At 47.8% G+C, this 17418-nt stretch overlaps 1 protein-coding gene across 2 annotated transcripts in view; it reads left to right on the forward strand.

The window, feature by feature from the left end:
- The first annotated feature begins 912 nt into the window (after positions 1-912).
- LOC146808619 (NACHT, LRR and PYD domains-containing protein 3-like) overlaps positions 913-17418 on the forward strand; it is an 874093-nt gene continuing 857587 nt past the window's right edge. For both annotated transcript variants that reach the window (XM_085623649.1, XM_085623650.1), the window contains exons 1-2: positions 913-1097; positions 9904-10217. In XM_085623649.1, the coding sequence (XP_085479775.1) occupies positions 9926-10217 (292 nt within the window). In that variant the 5' untranslated portion in view covers positions 913-1097; positions 9904-9925. The remainder of the gene's footprint in view (positions 1098-9903; positions 10218-17418) is intronic.

Below are 17418 nucleotides of genomic sequence, written 5' to 3' on the forward strand. Positions count from 1 at the left end.
TATAATGCTTCAAGTTCGTAATGGCCTCAAAGCAGGAAGAAAATAAAACTTACCCCGAGTAAATCTATATCCTAATTATATACACATTAATTTCAGAACTGAAGCATTATAATAATTGTATACAAAGAGGCAATTGTTGTTGCTTATTTATCTCATGCAATTAACAACCATTGACAAAGCCAATAGTCCTGGCTTGTTGCATTATAGTATATATCTGGATGCAAAGACAGAAGCAGCAAAATACCAGACGCGCCGCACATAATGCTAAACAGACATTTCTAACGCACATGTTTGAAGCCACGCCCTTAATTGTGTCGGCCACGCTCCTCTGAGAGACCCCCCAGCTTTTTCCTCTCACTTAAAGCCCTAAACTCACTTATCAGTTTTCCGTGAGAAAGCTTCATTTTGAGGGTGTTAATGGGGTGACGCCCACACATTGAAAGGTTTGCAAAATGTTCACTTCTCTTATACACTGTAACGTACCCGGTTCTCTTGTAAAGCGCTCGTGTGCCCTTGGGACTTGTTGGCGCTGAATGAAAAAAAACACTGAAAAAATGAAAAACAATAGGTGGACAGACAGGTTAGTGCACCCACCCCCGTTCGAGGTAAAAAGGGGCGGGGCTTTGAAACACCCACAAAAGGTGCCGGGTATCAAAAGGGGGCATGTCCGGGTACAGACAAAGTGTGAACACCTGAAACTGTCAACACCCCCCCCCCCCCCCCCCCTCACAAGGGAGATCACCTGCAGGCTGCAGCTGACACAGAATCTCCACTTCATCCTAAACACGCAACCCCCAGTGTGGACCCCTCCAGCGGAAGCATCGAAGACAGAGCGAGGAAGGGGAGGAGAGTGCCCCTCCCCCCCCCCCAGGTCACAGCTGGAGGGCGTGGCCTCCGGGGGACAGGTGAGAGCCAGGTAGGGAAGCCCGTCCTGGAGGGGTGATGGACAGGTAGATGCCGGGGCGGGAAGGCTCTGGAGGTAACTGGTGAAAGTGAAAGCACTAGTGTCATATAGCGCCTGGAAGAGAAGGCTGCAGCACAGAGCGCAGCAGGAAGAGAACTCATTCCCTCAGCATCACCCTCCGGCCCTGGGGACGGTAAGACTGACTGCTCTAGTTTGGACTGGACCAGAGGCGCAACTAGAGCCAAATTTCGGGGGGGGGGGCTGAGCAAAAATTTCGGGGGGGGCTGAACTTTAAGCAATAGGCAGAGTGGAGCTGCAGGGGCTCTTAGAAGGGGTGAAACAACAGCGAGGCCTCATTAACAAGCAAATGGTCTTTTAAAGACCTGTGAAGTGCTCGGGAGCGGCTGCTTTTTTGCCTGAGAAGGTGTCTCATCCCGGGCTGGGGGTGAGTGCTTGCAATGTTCAACACTCCGTCCATCATTTCCTTTGGTTTTGCTTTGTTCGCCATAAGTTGGCAGGGTATGCTCAGACGTGAGTCCCTTGCTCACTTTGCCACTGGATTCAAGCAAGCCTGGCTGAAGACGGCTGAAATGCCAGAAACCGGTCCTAGGAAGCTTGTTTCCGGTCCAGGGAAGGCATGGCTTGGCAGTTCGGGCTGGACTGTTCCCATGAGGCACAGGGTCAGACTGATTTGCATATGGCCATGTCTGAACTGGGGTGGCAGAGTGGGCAAAAGAACGGTGATGGATTAAACCCAGATCAGTTGACTGGGGGTGAGTGCTTGCAATGTTCAACACTCCGTCCATCATTTCCTTTGGTTTTGCTTTGTCTCATCCCGGGCTGCCACAACGACGGGGGGGGGCTGAAGCCCTTTGAGTCCAATGGGTGTTGCGCGCCTGGACTGGACCCCCTCACCCTCAGCTACTGCCAAGGCATCTGTGCCCGCCTCACCCTCCACTACCGCCAGGGCCTCTCTGTGCCCTCCTCACCCTCCCCTGCCAGGGCCTCTCTGTGCCCTCCTCACCCTCCAGTACTGCCGGGGCCTCTCTGTGCCCTCCTCACCCTCCTCTACTGCCAGGGCCTCTCTGTGCCCTCCTCACCCTCCACTACTGACAGGGCCTCTCTGTGCCCTCCCCACCCTCCCCTGCCAGGACCTCTCTGTGCCCCTCTCATCCTCCCCTGCCAGGGCCTCTCTGTGCCCTCCTCACCCTCCAGTACTGCCGGGGCCTCTCTGTGCCCTCCTCACCCTCAGCTACTGCCGGGGCCTCTCTGTGCCCTCCTCACCCTCCTCTACTGCCAGGGCCTCTCTGTGCCCTCCTCACCCTCCACTACTGACAGGGCATCTCTGTGCCCTCCTCACCCTCCCCTGCCAGGACCTCTCTGTGCCCCTCTCATCCTCCCCTGCCAGGGCCTCTCTGTGCCCTCCTCACCCTCCAGTACTGCCGGGGCCTCTCTATGCCATCCTCACCCTCAGCTACTGCCGGGGCCTCTCTGTGCCCTCCTCACCCTCCTCTACTGCAAGGGCCTCTCTGTGCCCTCCTCACCCTCCACTACTGCCAGGGCCTCTCTGGCCCTCCTCACCCTCGACTCCTGCCAGGCCCTCCTCACCCTCCAGTACTGCCGGGGCCTCTCTGTGCCCTCCTCACCCTCCTCTACTGCCAGGGCCTCTCTGTGCCCTCCTCACCCTCCAGTACTGGCATGGCCTCTCGGTGCCCCCCTCACCCTCCACTACTGCCAAGGCCTCTCTATGCACTCCTCACCCTCTCTGTGCTCTCCTCACCCTTCACTACTGCCAGGGCCTCTCTGTGTCCTCCTCACCCTTCACTGCTGCCAGAGCCACTCTGTGCCCTCCTCACCCTCGACTACTGCCACGGCCTCTCTCTGCCCTCCTCACCCTCCCCTGCCAGGCCCGGTCTGTGCTCTCCTCACCCTCGACTTCCGCCAGGGCCTCTCTGTGCCCTCCTCACCCTCCATTACTGCCAGACTCTCTCTGTGCCCTCCTCACCATCCAGTACTGCCAGGGCCTCTCTGTGCCCTCCTCCCCCTCCAGTACTGCTAGACTCTCTCTGTGCCCTCCTCACCATCCAGTACTGCCAGGGCCTCTCTGTGCCCCCCTCATCTTCCACTACTGCCAGGACCTCTCTGTTCTCTCCTCACCCTCCACTACTGCCAGGGCCTCTCTGTGCCCTCCTCACCCTCCCCAGCCAGTGACTGCGCATACCCTCCCCCGAAAGGACACCTGCCCTTCCCCCCACACACTGGCCAAGTGTGCCAAAGAGGCATCGAGCTCCCTGAAGCCAGGCCTCACCCAGAGAGTCAAGACTCGGATATTTATTTGTTGTTGCATCATTGTGGTGCCTATGCTCCGTCACCAGCTGCTGAGGGTCTGCTGGCATCAGGCAAGGGGCACCAAGGGCCTTGAAAATAGGGGTACCAGCAGCTGAAGATTGCCTTATGTAGGGTGTCTTAATATGCCAGGGCTCTGCTGCTACATCCCTATACGGGCTCTCCTTATACCAGGGCTCTGCTTCTACATCACTGCACGGGCTCGCCTTATGCCAGGGATCTGCTGCTACATCACTGCAAGGGATCTCCTCATGCCAGGAGTCTGGTGGTATATCCCTGCACAGGCTCTCCCTATGCCAGGGCTCTGCTGCTTCAATCCTGCATGGGCTCTCCTTTCCTATACCAGGGCTCTATTGCTACATCCCTGCACGGGCTCTCCTTATGCCAGGGATCTGCTGCTACATCACTGCACGAGCTCGCCTTATGCCAGGGCTCTCCTGCTACATACCTATACGGGCTCTCCTTATACCAGGGCTCTGCTTCTACATCCCTGCAGGGTCTCTCCTTATTCCAGGGCTCTATTAGTACATCCCTGCACGGGCTCTCCTTATGCCAGGGATCTGCTGCTACATCACTGCACGGGCTCTCCTTTCCTATGCCAGGGCTCTATTGCTACATCCCTGCACGGGCTCTCCTTATGCCAGGGATCTGCTGCTACATCACTGCACGGGCTCTCCTTTCCTATGCCAGGGCTCTATTGCTACATCCCTGCACGGGCTCTCCTTATGCCAGGGATCTGCTGCTACATCACTGCACGGGCTCGCCTTATTATCCGGGAGTCGCTGTGTATTATCAAATGATGGTCTTTGTAACACTCTAGATATTGCTAATGCAAAGTGCCTGATTTAGCCTTCGGCGAATGGGTTACTCCTTCACAAATGTGATGAGTATCCCGCCGGCATATTACAAGTGCTTTATACCCAATGGCACTAGTAATACGGTGGATAGGGTATCTGTCACATTTGTGATGGAGTAACCGACCACTGAACTCTAAAGCCGCCCCAATGTGTTTGGAGTGAGTCTGTATTATCAAACGAAGACCCCTGAGTGACCCTCGGTGCTGCCGGAAGTAAACCCCTGGCTGACCCTGATCTGAACCTGAAAAGAGCCCTGAGAGACCCTCGGTGCTGGCGGAAGTAAACCCCTGGCTGACACATGATGATGTCACCGAATCAAACCCAGACAATGCGTCGTGCAACTTTAATCATCGCACGTTTTCCCCGTGTACCTACGGGTAACAACAATTCCGTCTTTCCAGAGAGCAGCGCTTACTTCTGCTCTACTACGGAACTGTTACAAACTTCCAACTTTCTACATCCCAGAAGCCGTGCAAACAACATAGAACCTGACACGACTCATATAGAATGTTAATACATAAACCAATACCAATCAATAATCAGTAAGCAATGTACAAGCAATAATCACCAAACCAAAACAATAAAAACCATAACTCTGCTACCAGAAAAACTGTTCCAGCGCGGAAACCTGGGTAACGGGAATCAAAGCAAAACCCGTACCAAATATCCTCCCTTTATCACAGACCAGACATCACGTCAACACATTCACTCATTCAATCACTGGTGGGGCTCATAACACCAACATTCACACTTCACTTCTTACTGGTCTGCACTTACAGGAGAGATGAATGTTCCAAGCGCTGACATGGAAAGAATAACTTATGACCTATGGAGAGATAATTATTTACACACCTATACATTAATATTCTTATATATATTCACCTTAAACCTAAACATTAAGATACTCCTCCCATGTGATCAATGGATCATTTAGTTGGATTGGAATGATGATTTAGTCCAGCTAAAACACACTCAAAGATCCTGATCTATCCTTTCTAAATAAACGACCAAACACATTTTCTTGTTAATCAATATTTTTGTTTATCTAATTTATGCAAGAATTTATTTCCATCTAGTAAATTTATTAATCATTACGCAAATCACAGAACACCATATTTACCTAATCTGGCTATCAGTCGTCCTCTAAGTCATCAAATTTGGTCGTCAATCAGTCAGAATTTGAAAGTTCTTCATGCAGCACGCTACAGTCCCAAGAATGGACAAGGACCAGAGACGTGCAAGAATCAATCAGTGCTCATAAATTTTAGGAAGTTCTCAGTTCATCAAGAAATTGGGCAGCAATTCAGTCTGTCAAAGATTCAGGAACGCAGCCGTCACGTAGCGTCACCGTCGTCTCCGTCAGCAAAAGTAAAGTCCGAGAGCAGTAGAGAGATGACCTCTCTATTCTAACGTCACTTTTATAATGAAAATAAGGACAAAAAGATACATGTTACAAAATTTGGGCTCATCCCATTGGTTGGTTGGGATCGTCCGGTGAGGTGTCACACAGTTCAGGAGGTTATGTCATTATACATAATCCATCCGGTTCCTTGCATTAGTCCTTTGTTAGAGTACTTGGCGAGCGTCCCATCGTGACCTTGCTTGGGCACAGCAAGTCTAGGGTCATGTCGAGGCCACTTATACATGTTGTGGCGCATGGGGGAATTCGCCCGAAACCTCGTGGAATGGTGGCCATCACGTCGAGTCAGTTTGTCGGCCATCTTAGTTTTAGGCCCAAAGGACAACTTAAGCAAAACAAACACAAAAGAATAATTAATACATAGAAATAATGAATAAAATGTTAAACCCTCACTAATTCCTCTATGTGCTTGTCATTATCTAGCGTATGGCGACATTTGAAAGCGTTCATATTCACCCAATGATGTCATCTGGTGCAACATACGATAACGTCACAAAAGCAACATATATCATGCGATAGTCTATTTTTCTAGTATTAGTATGCGTACGTATGTTAATAACAAATTATTTTAGCCATGCAAAGTGCAAATCCCACTAGATTATTCTAATTAGTATAAACATGCAGAATAGGGGGGGTATACAAAATGTTGTACTACCCGCTCCATCAGGGACATTCTGAAAGTGTTGAGTCTCCACTCAACTTTATTAGACATCATTGTTGGCTTGCACGAAGATAACTTTGCACAACTCCGGCGGGGCAACAATGGTGAGCTCACTATGGCTGTTCCAGTACAGAGAGGGGTATGCAAAGATTGTGTACTTGCTCCAACGCTCTTTCTTCTATATATTCTGCTTTAAACATCTAGTGAATTGCCTAAATGATTTCACCGTTTTGGTTGGCCACAAAACCCAGCACTTTTGTTTGCCAACGACACGCTATTGGTGTCTAAGACATTCAATGGGTTTTGTTTTTTACGTGGCTTAGAAATTATCCGAGCCAAAACCAAGTTCATGGCCATCAACCCCCATAAACACTTTAGAGGAATCATACATATGATCAAATCAATTTTAGAGAGGGTTGGTGCCTCTCATCTTCCACGTACTGGGATAGCCAAATATCAAAGAGCACCACGTTGCTGAACCACAGAGCCGCAACTATAGGTAGGTTTGCCTATAAAGCACGCTTCTGCCCAGTGTCACCCGCCCAAGAAATATACCGAGCACAAGCAGCGTAGGGTTCCTCATATGGTGTAGATCTGTGAAGCTACAGCAATGTGGACCACCCGGAAGCGGCTGAGAACAAATTTATGAGGTCTTTCCTGAAATTGCTCAACGCACCCCTATTTTCCATTTCCAAGTAGATCTAAACTTAAAATCAATTAGAGCTTTAATTAACTTAAAACCATTACTGTTTTGGACCCGGATCTGGGTTGCCACAGACCTCAAACCGTTCAAAGACAGTCTGATCGATATCTTAAACTCACCAGGAGCATTAAAATTACCTTGACTCCAGTTAAAGATATTTGTTGAAGACCTGGGTTTGAGTGAACTGTGGTCAGACCGTGTGAGTATCAATCTCGCCTTGAGTAAGCTCGTGAAGTTATATTTCTGGGAGTGCCAATGGGGAAAGTTGCACCATTGTCCTAATCTAGGGAGACTAACCCTGCAGTTCCTGGAATTTAACCCAGCCCCACGCTTTGAAGTTTTTCTACGACATTAATCCCCCAGATGTAAGGTCACATTTTGTCTGGTTCATATTGGGTACATTGCCACTCTCCCACTTCACAGATAAATGGAAGCCCCATCCCTTTGGGCAAGCCCATTGCTGCGAATGTGGGGCCTCATTTACCACTCCCTAACAGCACTTTTGAGCCGCCCGAGCAGCAGATTTTGACGCCTCGGAGCCGCATTGTGCTGCAGTATCTTTACAAGGCAATGCAAAGCAACTTTACGTGGCTTTTCATGGCCTTGTAAATATGTGCCCCTTTCATGCAGAACACTGCGTGAAAGGGGAGTTCCATGGGTGCTGCTCTGAGTAAACCTGGGAATGCGTCCCAATTTAACGCCACCCCAGGGATTGCATTAGGAAGGTGTAATGAGGATAAATCTCCTAATTTCTCCTCCTTTTTTCCCCTTTCTATGTGTGATGCACTCTGCAGTACATATTGAAGGAGAACATCGCCTCTATTTATTTATTTTGTGCAGGAAGGTGTCCCGTCCTGCACAAAATCAACCTTCCTTGCAACACAGCCACCCTTGCAACATAGCGCATTGTGTTTTTGGCACCAGCACAAAGGAAAACACAAGAGTGCGCCCTATGCTGACGAATATGGCGCATGCCTTCATTTTTGAAATGACGGAGCATGGCGCTGCTAAATTGCTTGCAGCGCCGCACTCCGCCATTTCTTTGTAAATATGCCCCTTTGTGCTTAGAGATACGTGTGTGACTGCAGTATCATTTCAGTGCCAGGACACTTTTTGGGGGGGTAACATCTTGCTTTAGAAATATTATTAATTCGTTCAATTCTGTAGATCTATTTAAATAATTATTCAAGCATAATAAAAAATACTTTATTTTCCTTTAATGATAATATTTAAACTTCAAAAGTGATTCCAATTTAACATATTTAAACTAAAGAATACATTCAAAAGGAAGTAATAGTGCTGTAGCTGTTTTTAATTTGTTTTATATTTACAAAAATATATAAAGTTGAGGTCAATATTTAACATAAAATGGTTTTAATGATTTTTCGAATACATTTTTTTAAATGTTCCCTATACAGCGATCTCCGCTTCTGAGTCTCTATGTGTAGGGAAAATTAAGGCCTTTATTTTATTACTAGAGCGCTACATTCCTAGTATGCCTGCTAAGTTACCTCATTTCTAATGCACCACAACCATTTATTTTCTGTTGTACACTTGCACATTTTCTGCGGCGTTTAGTAAGTGTGGCCGCCTGCTACATGTAAGGTTATCAGTCCATTAGGGCTCATTCAATAAATGTAAGACTCCAATATGGCGGACTCTGCCTGTATGTGTAAGGTTATCAGTCCATCAGGGTTCAATCAATAAATGTAAGGCTCTCAATATGGCGGACTCTGCTGCTTTAAGTAAAGTTATCAGTATGTCATGGCTTAATCAATAAATGTAAGGCTCTCAATATGGAGGACCCTGTTGCTATATTTAAGGTTATCAGTACGTCAGTGCTCAATCAATAAATGCAAGGCTCTCAATATGGCGGACTCTGCTGCGATATGTAAGGTTATCAGTACGTCATGGCTCAATCAATAAATGTAAGGCTCTAAAAATGTCAGGGCTCTGTCACTTTACCTAAGGCTCTCAATATGGCGGACTCTGCTGCTACATGTAAGGTTATCAGTATGTCAGGGCTCAATCAATAAATGTAAGGCTCTCAATATGGCAGACTCTGCTGCTATATGTAAGGTTATCAGTACGTCATGGCTCAATCAATAAATGTAAGCTCTCCATATGGCGGACTCTGCTGCTAGATGTAAGCTTATCAGTACGTCATGGCTCAATCAATAAATGTAAGGTTCCAATATGGTGGACTCTGCTGCTGTATGTAAGGTTATCAGTACGTCATGGCTTAATCAATAAATATAAGGCTCTCAATATGGTGGACTCTGCTGCTATATGTAAGGTTATCAGTACGTCATGGCTCAATCAATAAATGTAAGGCTCTCAATATGGCGGACTCTGCTGCTATAAGTAAGGTTATCAGTCCATCATGGCTCAATCAATAAATGTAAGGCTCCAATATGTCGGACTCCGCTGCTATATGTAAGGTTATCAGTACGTCATGGCTCAATCAATAAATGTAAGGCTCTCAATATGGCGGCCTCCGCTGCTATATGTAAGGTTATCCATACGTCATGGCTCAATCAATAAATGTAAGGTTCTCAATATGGCGGACTCTGCTGCTATATGTAAGGTTATCAGTACGTCATGGCTCAATCAATAAATGTAAGGCTCTCAATATGGCGGACTCTGCTGCTATATGTAAGGTTATCTGTATCTAAGGGCTCAATCAATAAATGTAAGGCTCTCAATATGGCGGACTCTGCTGCTATATGTAAGGTTATCTGTACGTCAAGGGTCAATCAATAAATGTAAGGCTCTCAATATGGCAGACTCTGCTGCTATATGTGAGGTTATCAGGACGTCATGGCTCAATCAATAAATGTAAGGCTCTCAATATGACTAGGCTCTGTCTTATGTGTAAGCATATACGATCACCAGGGCTCCGGTGCCCTACACAAGGGCTCATGTTGTTATGAATCCAATCAGATCTCCAGAACATTGACTGTGTGAGAAATCTCTTGTAAATTGACCTGAGTGATGCATTTTTCATTGCAGCTGCCGAGGTTGATGCTTTATAATGGCTCTTGGAAGCAGCTCAGATACAGCCAGAGATGTGATCAAAGAGTTGTTGGAAAACCTAACTGGCAACCACTTCAAGCAATTCAAAGTTCAGCTACCAGACTCCGCCGTGAAAGCTGGACAGAAAAAGATCCCAGTATATCTACTCGAAAAGGCCGACTGCATGGATATCTCAACCACTATGATTCAATATTACGATGATCGAAAGGCCTTCGACATCACACAAGACTTACTGAAGAAACTTCCCAGACTCGACCTCTTGGAAGAATTTGAAGCTTCAGTACAGAAATGTAAGTACCCTGAGACTTGTACTATGAACTTGGAGCCGAGCAATGCGCTCTTGTCAAAATCAGAATGAAAAAAGTGTGTATTTGAAAGTTAGGAATTGTTAAACTGTCTTCAGGGTGTATTGAGGCTGTGGTCTCTCTGCAGCTTCTAACTAGCAGTTCTTTTATTTGTGCTACATACAAACTACAGCTGCAGAAAGAAACAAAAATGCCTTCTCTGGTGGTGCACAGCTGTCGTGTCATGTATGGTTGTGTTGTTTCTAGGTGTGTTTAGTGTGTTTCTAACTCCTCCCCTAAGGATTGGTGACCTGGGGTAAAGCTCACTTCACAAGTGCACAACATTTCAAAGGGAGGAGAAGATGAGGGGTCGTGGAGTTGGAGGCGGAGATTTATCTGCTGCCGGGTAAGACATTTTCCTGTTCATTGGCCATCGGTCGGATCAATAGCAGAGAAATATTATTATGTACTCTGCAGGAGGATACACAGCAGAGATGAATGAAGACAGAGAATAAACTGTTTACCTGAAATATAGTATAATATTTACACCAAGGCCTGTGTGTCCCTCAATGTTGTCCTAGAATGGGACATGTATGTTACGTGTACTTGGTGTTCATAAGTGTCTTGCGTCCCAGTGGGTCACTCTATACCGGGCACTAACTTTGATGTGACTGTAACCCAACCTGATGAGAAAAATAAATAATCAAAACAAATATGACAAATAGATAAGCAAAGCCTTTATATATTCAACAGCAAAAATAATGAACAGATGTAACAGCATTCAGTAAAATGTAAAGGATTTATTTCACATCAAATATAACAGTACTGTTAGTTTATCCCTCTTCAATAGAGGAGGCTTGAGCAGGTCAGTGTTTTCTTAACAGTCCATGAATTAATGTTGAAACCCTCAGCTGCTTGTTGTTGCTGTTAGTAGATGTACTTTCTGCATGTGGAACATTCTGGACTGCGTCCAGCTCACACATGTTTTGCCCCTATATCCCTGTGTGCCCGGGGCTTCCTGAAGGCTCTCAGAGTCATAGAGAGAGGATGAGGTCCAGTCGTTACCGTGAAGTGAACTGGGAACCAGAGCCCAATCTGTCTAGGATGATGATGGTCTAGAGTCTGGAGTAGAAGGACATATCTTAGATGCCCCCAGTTGAACAAAGAATTGGAATCTACAGAGGCAGGATTGTTTCTAATGACAGCAGGAATAAGTTGAGCAGACTGAACTGCAAGATTGTTACTAATTGGAGAGGGTGTACAGTGCACCCCGTGTGCAGTAGGAGAGGAGAGATGAGGGCTTGGAAGGGGTATGCATTTTTTTATGGAGCAGAAGGCCACAGGGAGCGTAAATCTTGGGGAACAGGGGCACCTGAGCCTTACGGACAGCATAAAAGTTACAGGTCTGGCCGCATCAGCCCCTGTGGTGGCTCAACCTGGCCATGATCCTTTGGAGTCCCCTCATGGCTTGAAACTCTACTTACCCAGCTTCCCGCATGTTAGGCTCCGTTGCACCTTAGAGCAGCAGTCATGAACTGACTGTGAGAAGTTGGCCTGGCATATGCTGTCCACTAATTATAGTGGGCACCTTGCACCAGTCCAAACAACCCCTTAGAGGTGATAGGTTGAAGACAACCTTTATTGAAAGCTATCCTAGTGGTAGCTATGGAGAGCAGCCTTCAGGCTAAGTCTTGGAGGAATGTAAAGCAGCTTGTTTTACCAGTCTATAATCTCATGAATGGCTAAATGAAAGGAGAACCACACCAGGTATATATATAAAATATATGTATTTATTACTAAACACACTCTACTAATCTATGAGGCTAGAGGACAAAGCACATATGTTACACTTAATATATCACAGTAAATTAGCACAATATACGTTAGGCCCTAGGGGTGAACCAAACCATATATTAGGAAAGTGGTATAAGAACCACGACTTGACTAGACACAAGGCCTAGAGCCTGTAGAATCGCTGGGCCCACAAGGAACCACCCAAGGTAGTGACACAGGGGACCCACGGGGGACAAGTGCAGTGAGAGGTGTCGATGACATCCAGGAGCTGGATTCGAGCTGTCCCATGAAGGATGTCGAGTTCTGCAGCATCGGTGCCCGGATTGGACACAACAAGCCTTGGCAACAGCAACCCACGCAGGAAGAGGAAAGATACTTCAGTGCGGACCAGCAAGGTCCAGGGGACTCTCTAAGCGATGGAGAGTCAGGGCACGTCTGGAGCAACCAGGGAAGTCCAATTAAAGTTAAAGTTTCCTTCACAGGGACCCACCAGTCGACGGACCAGGGATCGCAAAGTTACCTCGAGTGAAAACACAAAAGGCCGGTTCACGGAATACTCGTGAAGTGTAGGCCAGCAATCTTCGATGGAAAAGGTGCTCAGTGTCTAGGCTACAAGTAACCCAATTCACAGCCTCAAGGAACGTCGAGAAGCTAATGCACTTGCAAATGTGCACGGTGTCCAGGGGTTCCGGTTCCAGGGTACCCACGAGGGCTGCAAGTCTGAGCTTTGCTGGGGACTCGGGTCAGCCTCTGGGAAGTCTGGAAAACCACCTCCTGTGTTGCAAATACTTCGGAGTCTGGTGGGAGCTTTGGAGATGCAAACTGGCCAGATGCGTCTTTGGTGCCTGCCAAGCAGGGGAGTAACTCCTTTACTCCAAGGGAGATTCTTCAGTCATCTAGTTATGTAGATCGTCGAAGTTCTGGGAGTTCTGTATCAGAGTTTCGTCCAGGTGTAATCTAAAATCCTGTAGTCAGGGGTTCCTTTCTTATACCTGAGGAAGGGGTTGGACATACTTTGGGGACCCACCTATTGGAGGGTCAGGAAAGAGGGGTGGCTACACCCTTTTCCTTTGTCCAGTTTCGCACCAGAGCAGGGGCTGGTAGTCCCTGCAACCGGTTTGAACTGGGCTATGCACAGGGACACCAAATGTGCCCCCAGTGCTGACTTCAAAGCACTCTTGGAGTGCACCCAGCCAGCCCCAGTACTCTAAAGCCTGTCTGGGAGGTGGTGACACTCCCTGTGACAGGAAACCTATTGTCCAGGCCTCCCCTGCTGGAGTTTCGTCCAGCAGCAGAAGGCCAGACTCGTGTCTGTGGCTATGGCATCCATTTTGTGATGCCAGGGCTCTTTTAAACTGGTACCGGGTGTACCGGTGTGTACATGTCTCTCCCTCTAGAAGGGTGGAATCATAACCCCACCACCAGGACTGGCGGGCGGGTATGATTCCAAAGTGTTTGACACCAAACATGACATGTTTCCTTGCAGCCATTCCAAAGTTAGCATTTACTGCAAGGTTATAATGCACTTAAGAGTATATGGTCTGGCTGCATCACAGAACAACCCTGGAGAATAGATTCTGAAGTCTGCAGAGGGGCCCTGCTCATGCATGGGTCCCCTCTCACACAAAACCCAGCACCCTGCCTTCCGGATTGATAAGGCCTGCCATAGGGGTGACTGACAGGTTTATATGTGTAGTGATTTAAGGTAGATATAGGTAACCTATATCTAAGTAAGGAGTGCATGCAGTAGCAGTCCTGTGGTGTCATTTTGGAAGTCTTCCCAGGGGTGATACAATACATGCTGCAGCCCCTGGTAGGCCTCTGAGGTACCTACGCCCTGGATACATAGCATACCATATACTAGGGACTTATAAGGGTGCCCCAGAATCCAATCTGAAGTATACCTAAGGTACTGGGAATCAATGTAGAGAGGAAGCAGCTAGGCTGGGGTCCTGGATAGCAGGGTCCAGCCAGACTGAAGTTGAAAAACAGTGAAACATCAGTAAAAAGTGGGGGTACCCATAAGAAGCAGATCCTACTCTCCTACACTGACCAATCAGCAGATCTGGTTAAGTTGTGGGGGAGGGTATTAGGATGGGGACAGCAGAAAATAGATCCCTTGGAGGCAGTAGAAGCCACCACTGCTGGTTCCTCCATTGGTGCATCTTAACTCATAGCTACATTCACATAAAACAAGTGAAAAGGTCCCTTTCTAGATTGTATTTTGGAAATAGCCAGTTTGAGTTCATCCACTGTGATGTCTGCATCTAGAGTTTGGTATCTTAAGGCGTGAACCGCGGCATATGAATATCATGAAGGAATGCAAGCGCATCTCGTACAGTGGTGTTATTTGTTGAGGTGTATACTTGCTCGTAGTGTTGTGCCAGTGTGTCGACTATGTGTTGTGGGTCTGACATGAATGCACCGTCTTCGGTTCTAATCTGCGCTATCCATCTACGCGCCCGTTCTTTCTTGTCGAGCCAGGCCAAGAGTTTACCTGCTTTGTCTCCTGACTCATAGATCCGAAGTTGGACCGCCTGCAAACGAGAGTGAGCGGCAGCCTTGAGGTGTTCTTTATAGTCTTGTGTTTTAACGCGTATGCATTGTCTCGTCAGTGGGGGCGGCTGCATGTTGGGATTCTAGGTGTTGTACTTCCTGCTCCAAGGTCTCTATTTCTTTCCGTTGATCCCGTTTGTGCCCCTCTATCAGGGAAATAGCTTGGCCTCTTATTACTGGTTTGTAAGCTTCCCACAGCATTAGAGAAGAGGAGACTGATGCTTCGTGTGGTTGTCGTAGTTAAGGATTTCTTGATCTTTGAATTCAGGAGGAACCCTGGATAGATGGGGTATATGCATCTCTGGGTAGTGCAGTGTGCACGAAGCTCTGTCTTTACCGGGGAGTGATCAGAGATCCCTCTGGGTAAGTGTGTGGTCGTTCCCCATCTTTCCTAGATCGTCCATGGCTGCAAGTATGTAATCTATGCGGGAGAGGCTATTATGCACTCCCGAATTAAATGTATACTGTCTCCCCCTCGGGCTTTGAAGTCTCCATGTGTCTAATAAACCATGTGCCTCCAAAAAATCAGCCAGTGGGGAACTGATATGATGTTGCGGTCGGCTAGGTGTGCAGTCCAGTGCGTCATTCACAGTCATATTAAAGTCCCCTCCTATTACTAAGTCTCCGTCTGGTAGGGTGAGGAGGAATTTGCCCAGATCTTGAAAGGCGGGGGAGTGCAAAGCCGGGGGGATATAAACAGATACTACGTTAAACATTCGACCCTCCCATTGAATTGGTAAGGCCGCGAATCGACCTTGGTCATCCTTAAGGGTGCGGTGAACAATGAGGGGGAATCGTTTTTGCACTAAAATCCCTACTCCCCGGGAGCCCGTGGTAAATTCTGAATGGGCCTTTAATTGGAACCCCCACCGGTCAAGGGCTTTGCATGTGGAGCTCATCAGATGTGTCTCCTGGAGCAAAACAACCACCGGGGAGCTACGTTTTAGATATTGGAGCACTAACCCTCGTTTTATCTTATCTCCTAGACCATTGACATTCCAGGCGATGATCGATAATGTTGGCGTTCTGATATGGTGTGGCATTGGATCAGTTGAAGACATTGAGGACATCAAGTCACCTGACATGTCCGACAGCAAAGGACATGAGGAACCCATTACTACAGTGACTGTACATCGTTATCTGCAGATCAAGAACTAGTAAAACATCAACAATTAAAACTTCCCCACGTTGCGCATCAACTTCCTTTGCAACCGAAACATGCAGTACATCACCCCAACTTGGTCTGACTATCTTTATACACAGAATATTACACTTTACATCTATATTGGGGGTTGTTGCGGGACTAATCCCTGTAAGATCCTGCAAAATCCCTAACCACTCATCCCCCCTAGCCCCAAACAATGCACCCCCCCTCCCTACATCCCTGCCTAGTAGGTTTAAAACTACCCACCAACTCAATAGCAGAGTGCTTACAAACCCCAGAATCAAACTCATTAAACGTGAGATCACGTGGTGTTAGCGTCCAGTAGTCTCCTCCTCCCGGGCCCACGGCAATCCCAAGTTACATTGAGGGATAGAATAGTTCTGAAAGTTCGATTGTTCAGCGACGTCTTGTCAGTGCCACTTTAGGCAGGCAGGGAGAGTCCTCATATAGTCTTTCAAATTGGAATTTCCAATCTCTATCTCCACCCGCCCCATATAATAGCAATAAGAAAGATGGTTACCGACCAGCGCAGTCATGCAGTCCTTCATTTTCCGGGACGTGCAGTGTCGCTGCCAGGACTGGCAGAACGGGAGCCTTTGGATCGCGATGGCGAGTGAAGCCCGCCTCTGCGCCTGCGTGAGGAGTCTTTAGGGTGATATTCAGCGGTCCGACGTTCCAACTCTTCCCTGCCACGCTGTGATTGGAGTGGACCCTCCTCCAGCCATCGTTGTGCTTCTTCAGGCGCCGTAAAAAACCATGATATCTCAACGTCGATGACCTTCAGCATGGCGGGGAAGAACATCATGTACTTAATGCCCTTGTCTCGGAGAGCCCGTTTGATGCCTTCGAAAGAGCATCGTTCTCGTTGCACCTTCAAGGTGAAGTCCGGAAAAAATCGGATCGTTGCATTGTCATACTGAAGGTCTCCAGTGATTCTCGCAGCTTGCAGGATCGCATCTCGGTCACAAAAGTTCAGGATGCGTGCTATAATGGTACGAGGTGGCGTCCCAGGCTTTGGCTTCGGGATCGGGGCTCTGTGTGCTCTTTCAGTAGAGAATAATGGGGAGAGTCTCTTGGGCTTTAGATGATTCAGGATAAGATCTTCGAGGAAGAGGTCCACACTGGGTCCCTCCGTTCCCTCCGGCACCCCCACTACCCGTATGTTGTTGCGACGGGCCCTTCCTTCCTGATCGTCTAGTTGAAGCGCCATTTCTTTATGGTGGTGGATTAATTGTTGGACCTTTTCTTCCAATTTACGTGTCACAGTCTGAAGCTCTTTGACATTCCTCTCCGTAGCCGTAACCCTGTCAGAGGTCTTCCTCATGTCTGCTCTCATTAGATTAATCTCGATTGTGACCTTATCGATTTTTGTCTCCAGGTTAGCGCCGACTGTCTGTATCGCTGCCATAATTGATCCAAGAGATGGTTCCTCTGTGGGTGCAGTTTCTCCATTTGTTCCATCCGCCGCCGAAGGCTGGTGAGGGATCGCATATTTGTCCATCTTATTGAGTTGGACGGTTGCTGCAGTGCCTTTAGGTTTCGTCATAGTGCCCTGTGGCCTCAACCCAAGCGATATGGCACCGTCAGGGAGAGTCCCAATATTTTGAACCGTGGCAAGTGCTGTCTTGGAAGTAGTTGCGGTCAGTAGGTGTCGCTTAATGTCAGTCCGCGTCAATCCAGGCCGCAGGAGCG

Source organism: Triturus cristatus, chromosome 8 (genome assembly GCF_964204655.1).
Source record: "Triturus cristatus chromosome 8, aTriCri1.1, whole genome shotgun sequence".
NCBI lineage: Eukaryota > Metazoa > Chordata > Amphibia > Caudata > Salamandridae > Triturus > Triturus cristatus.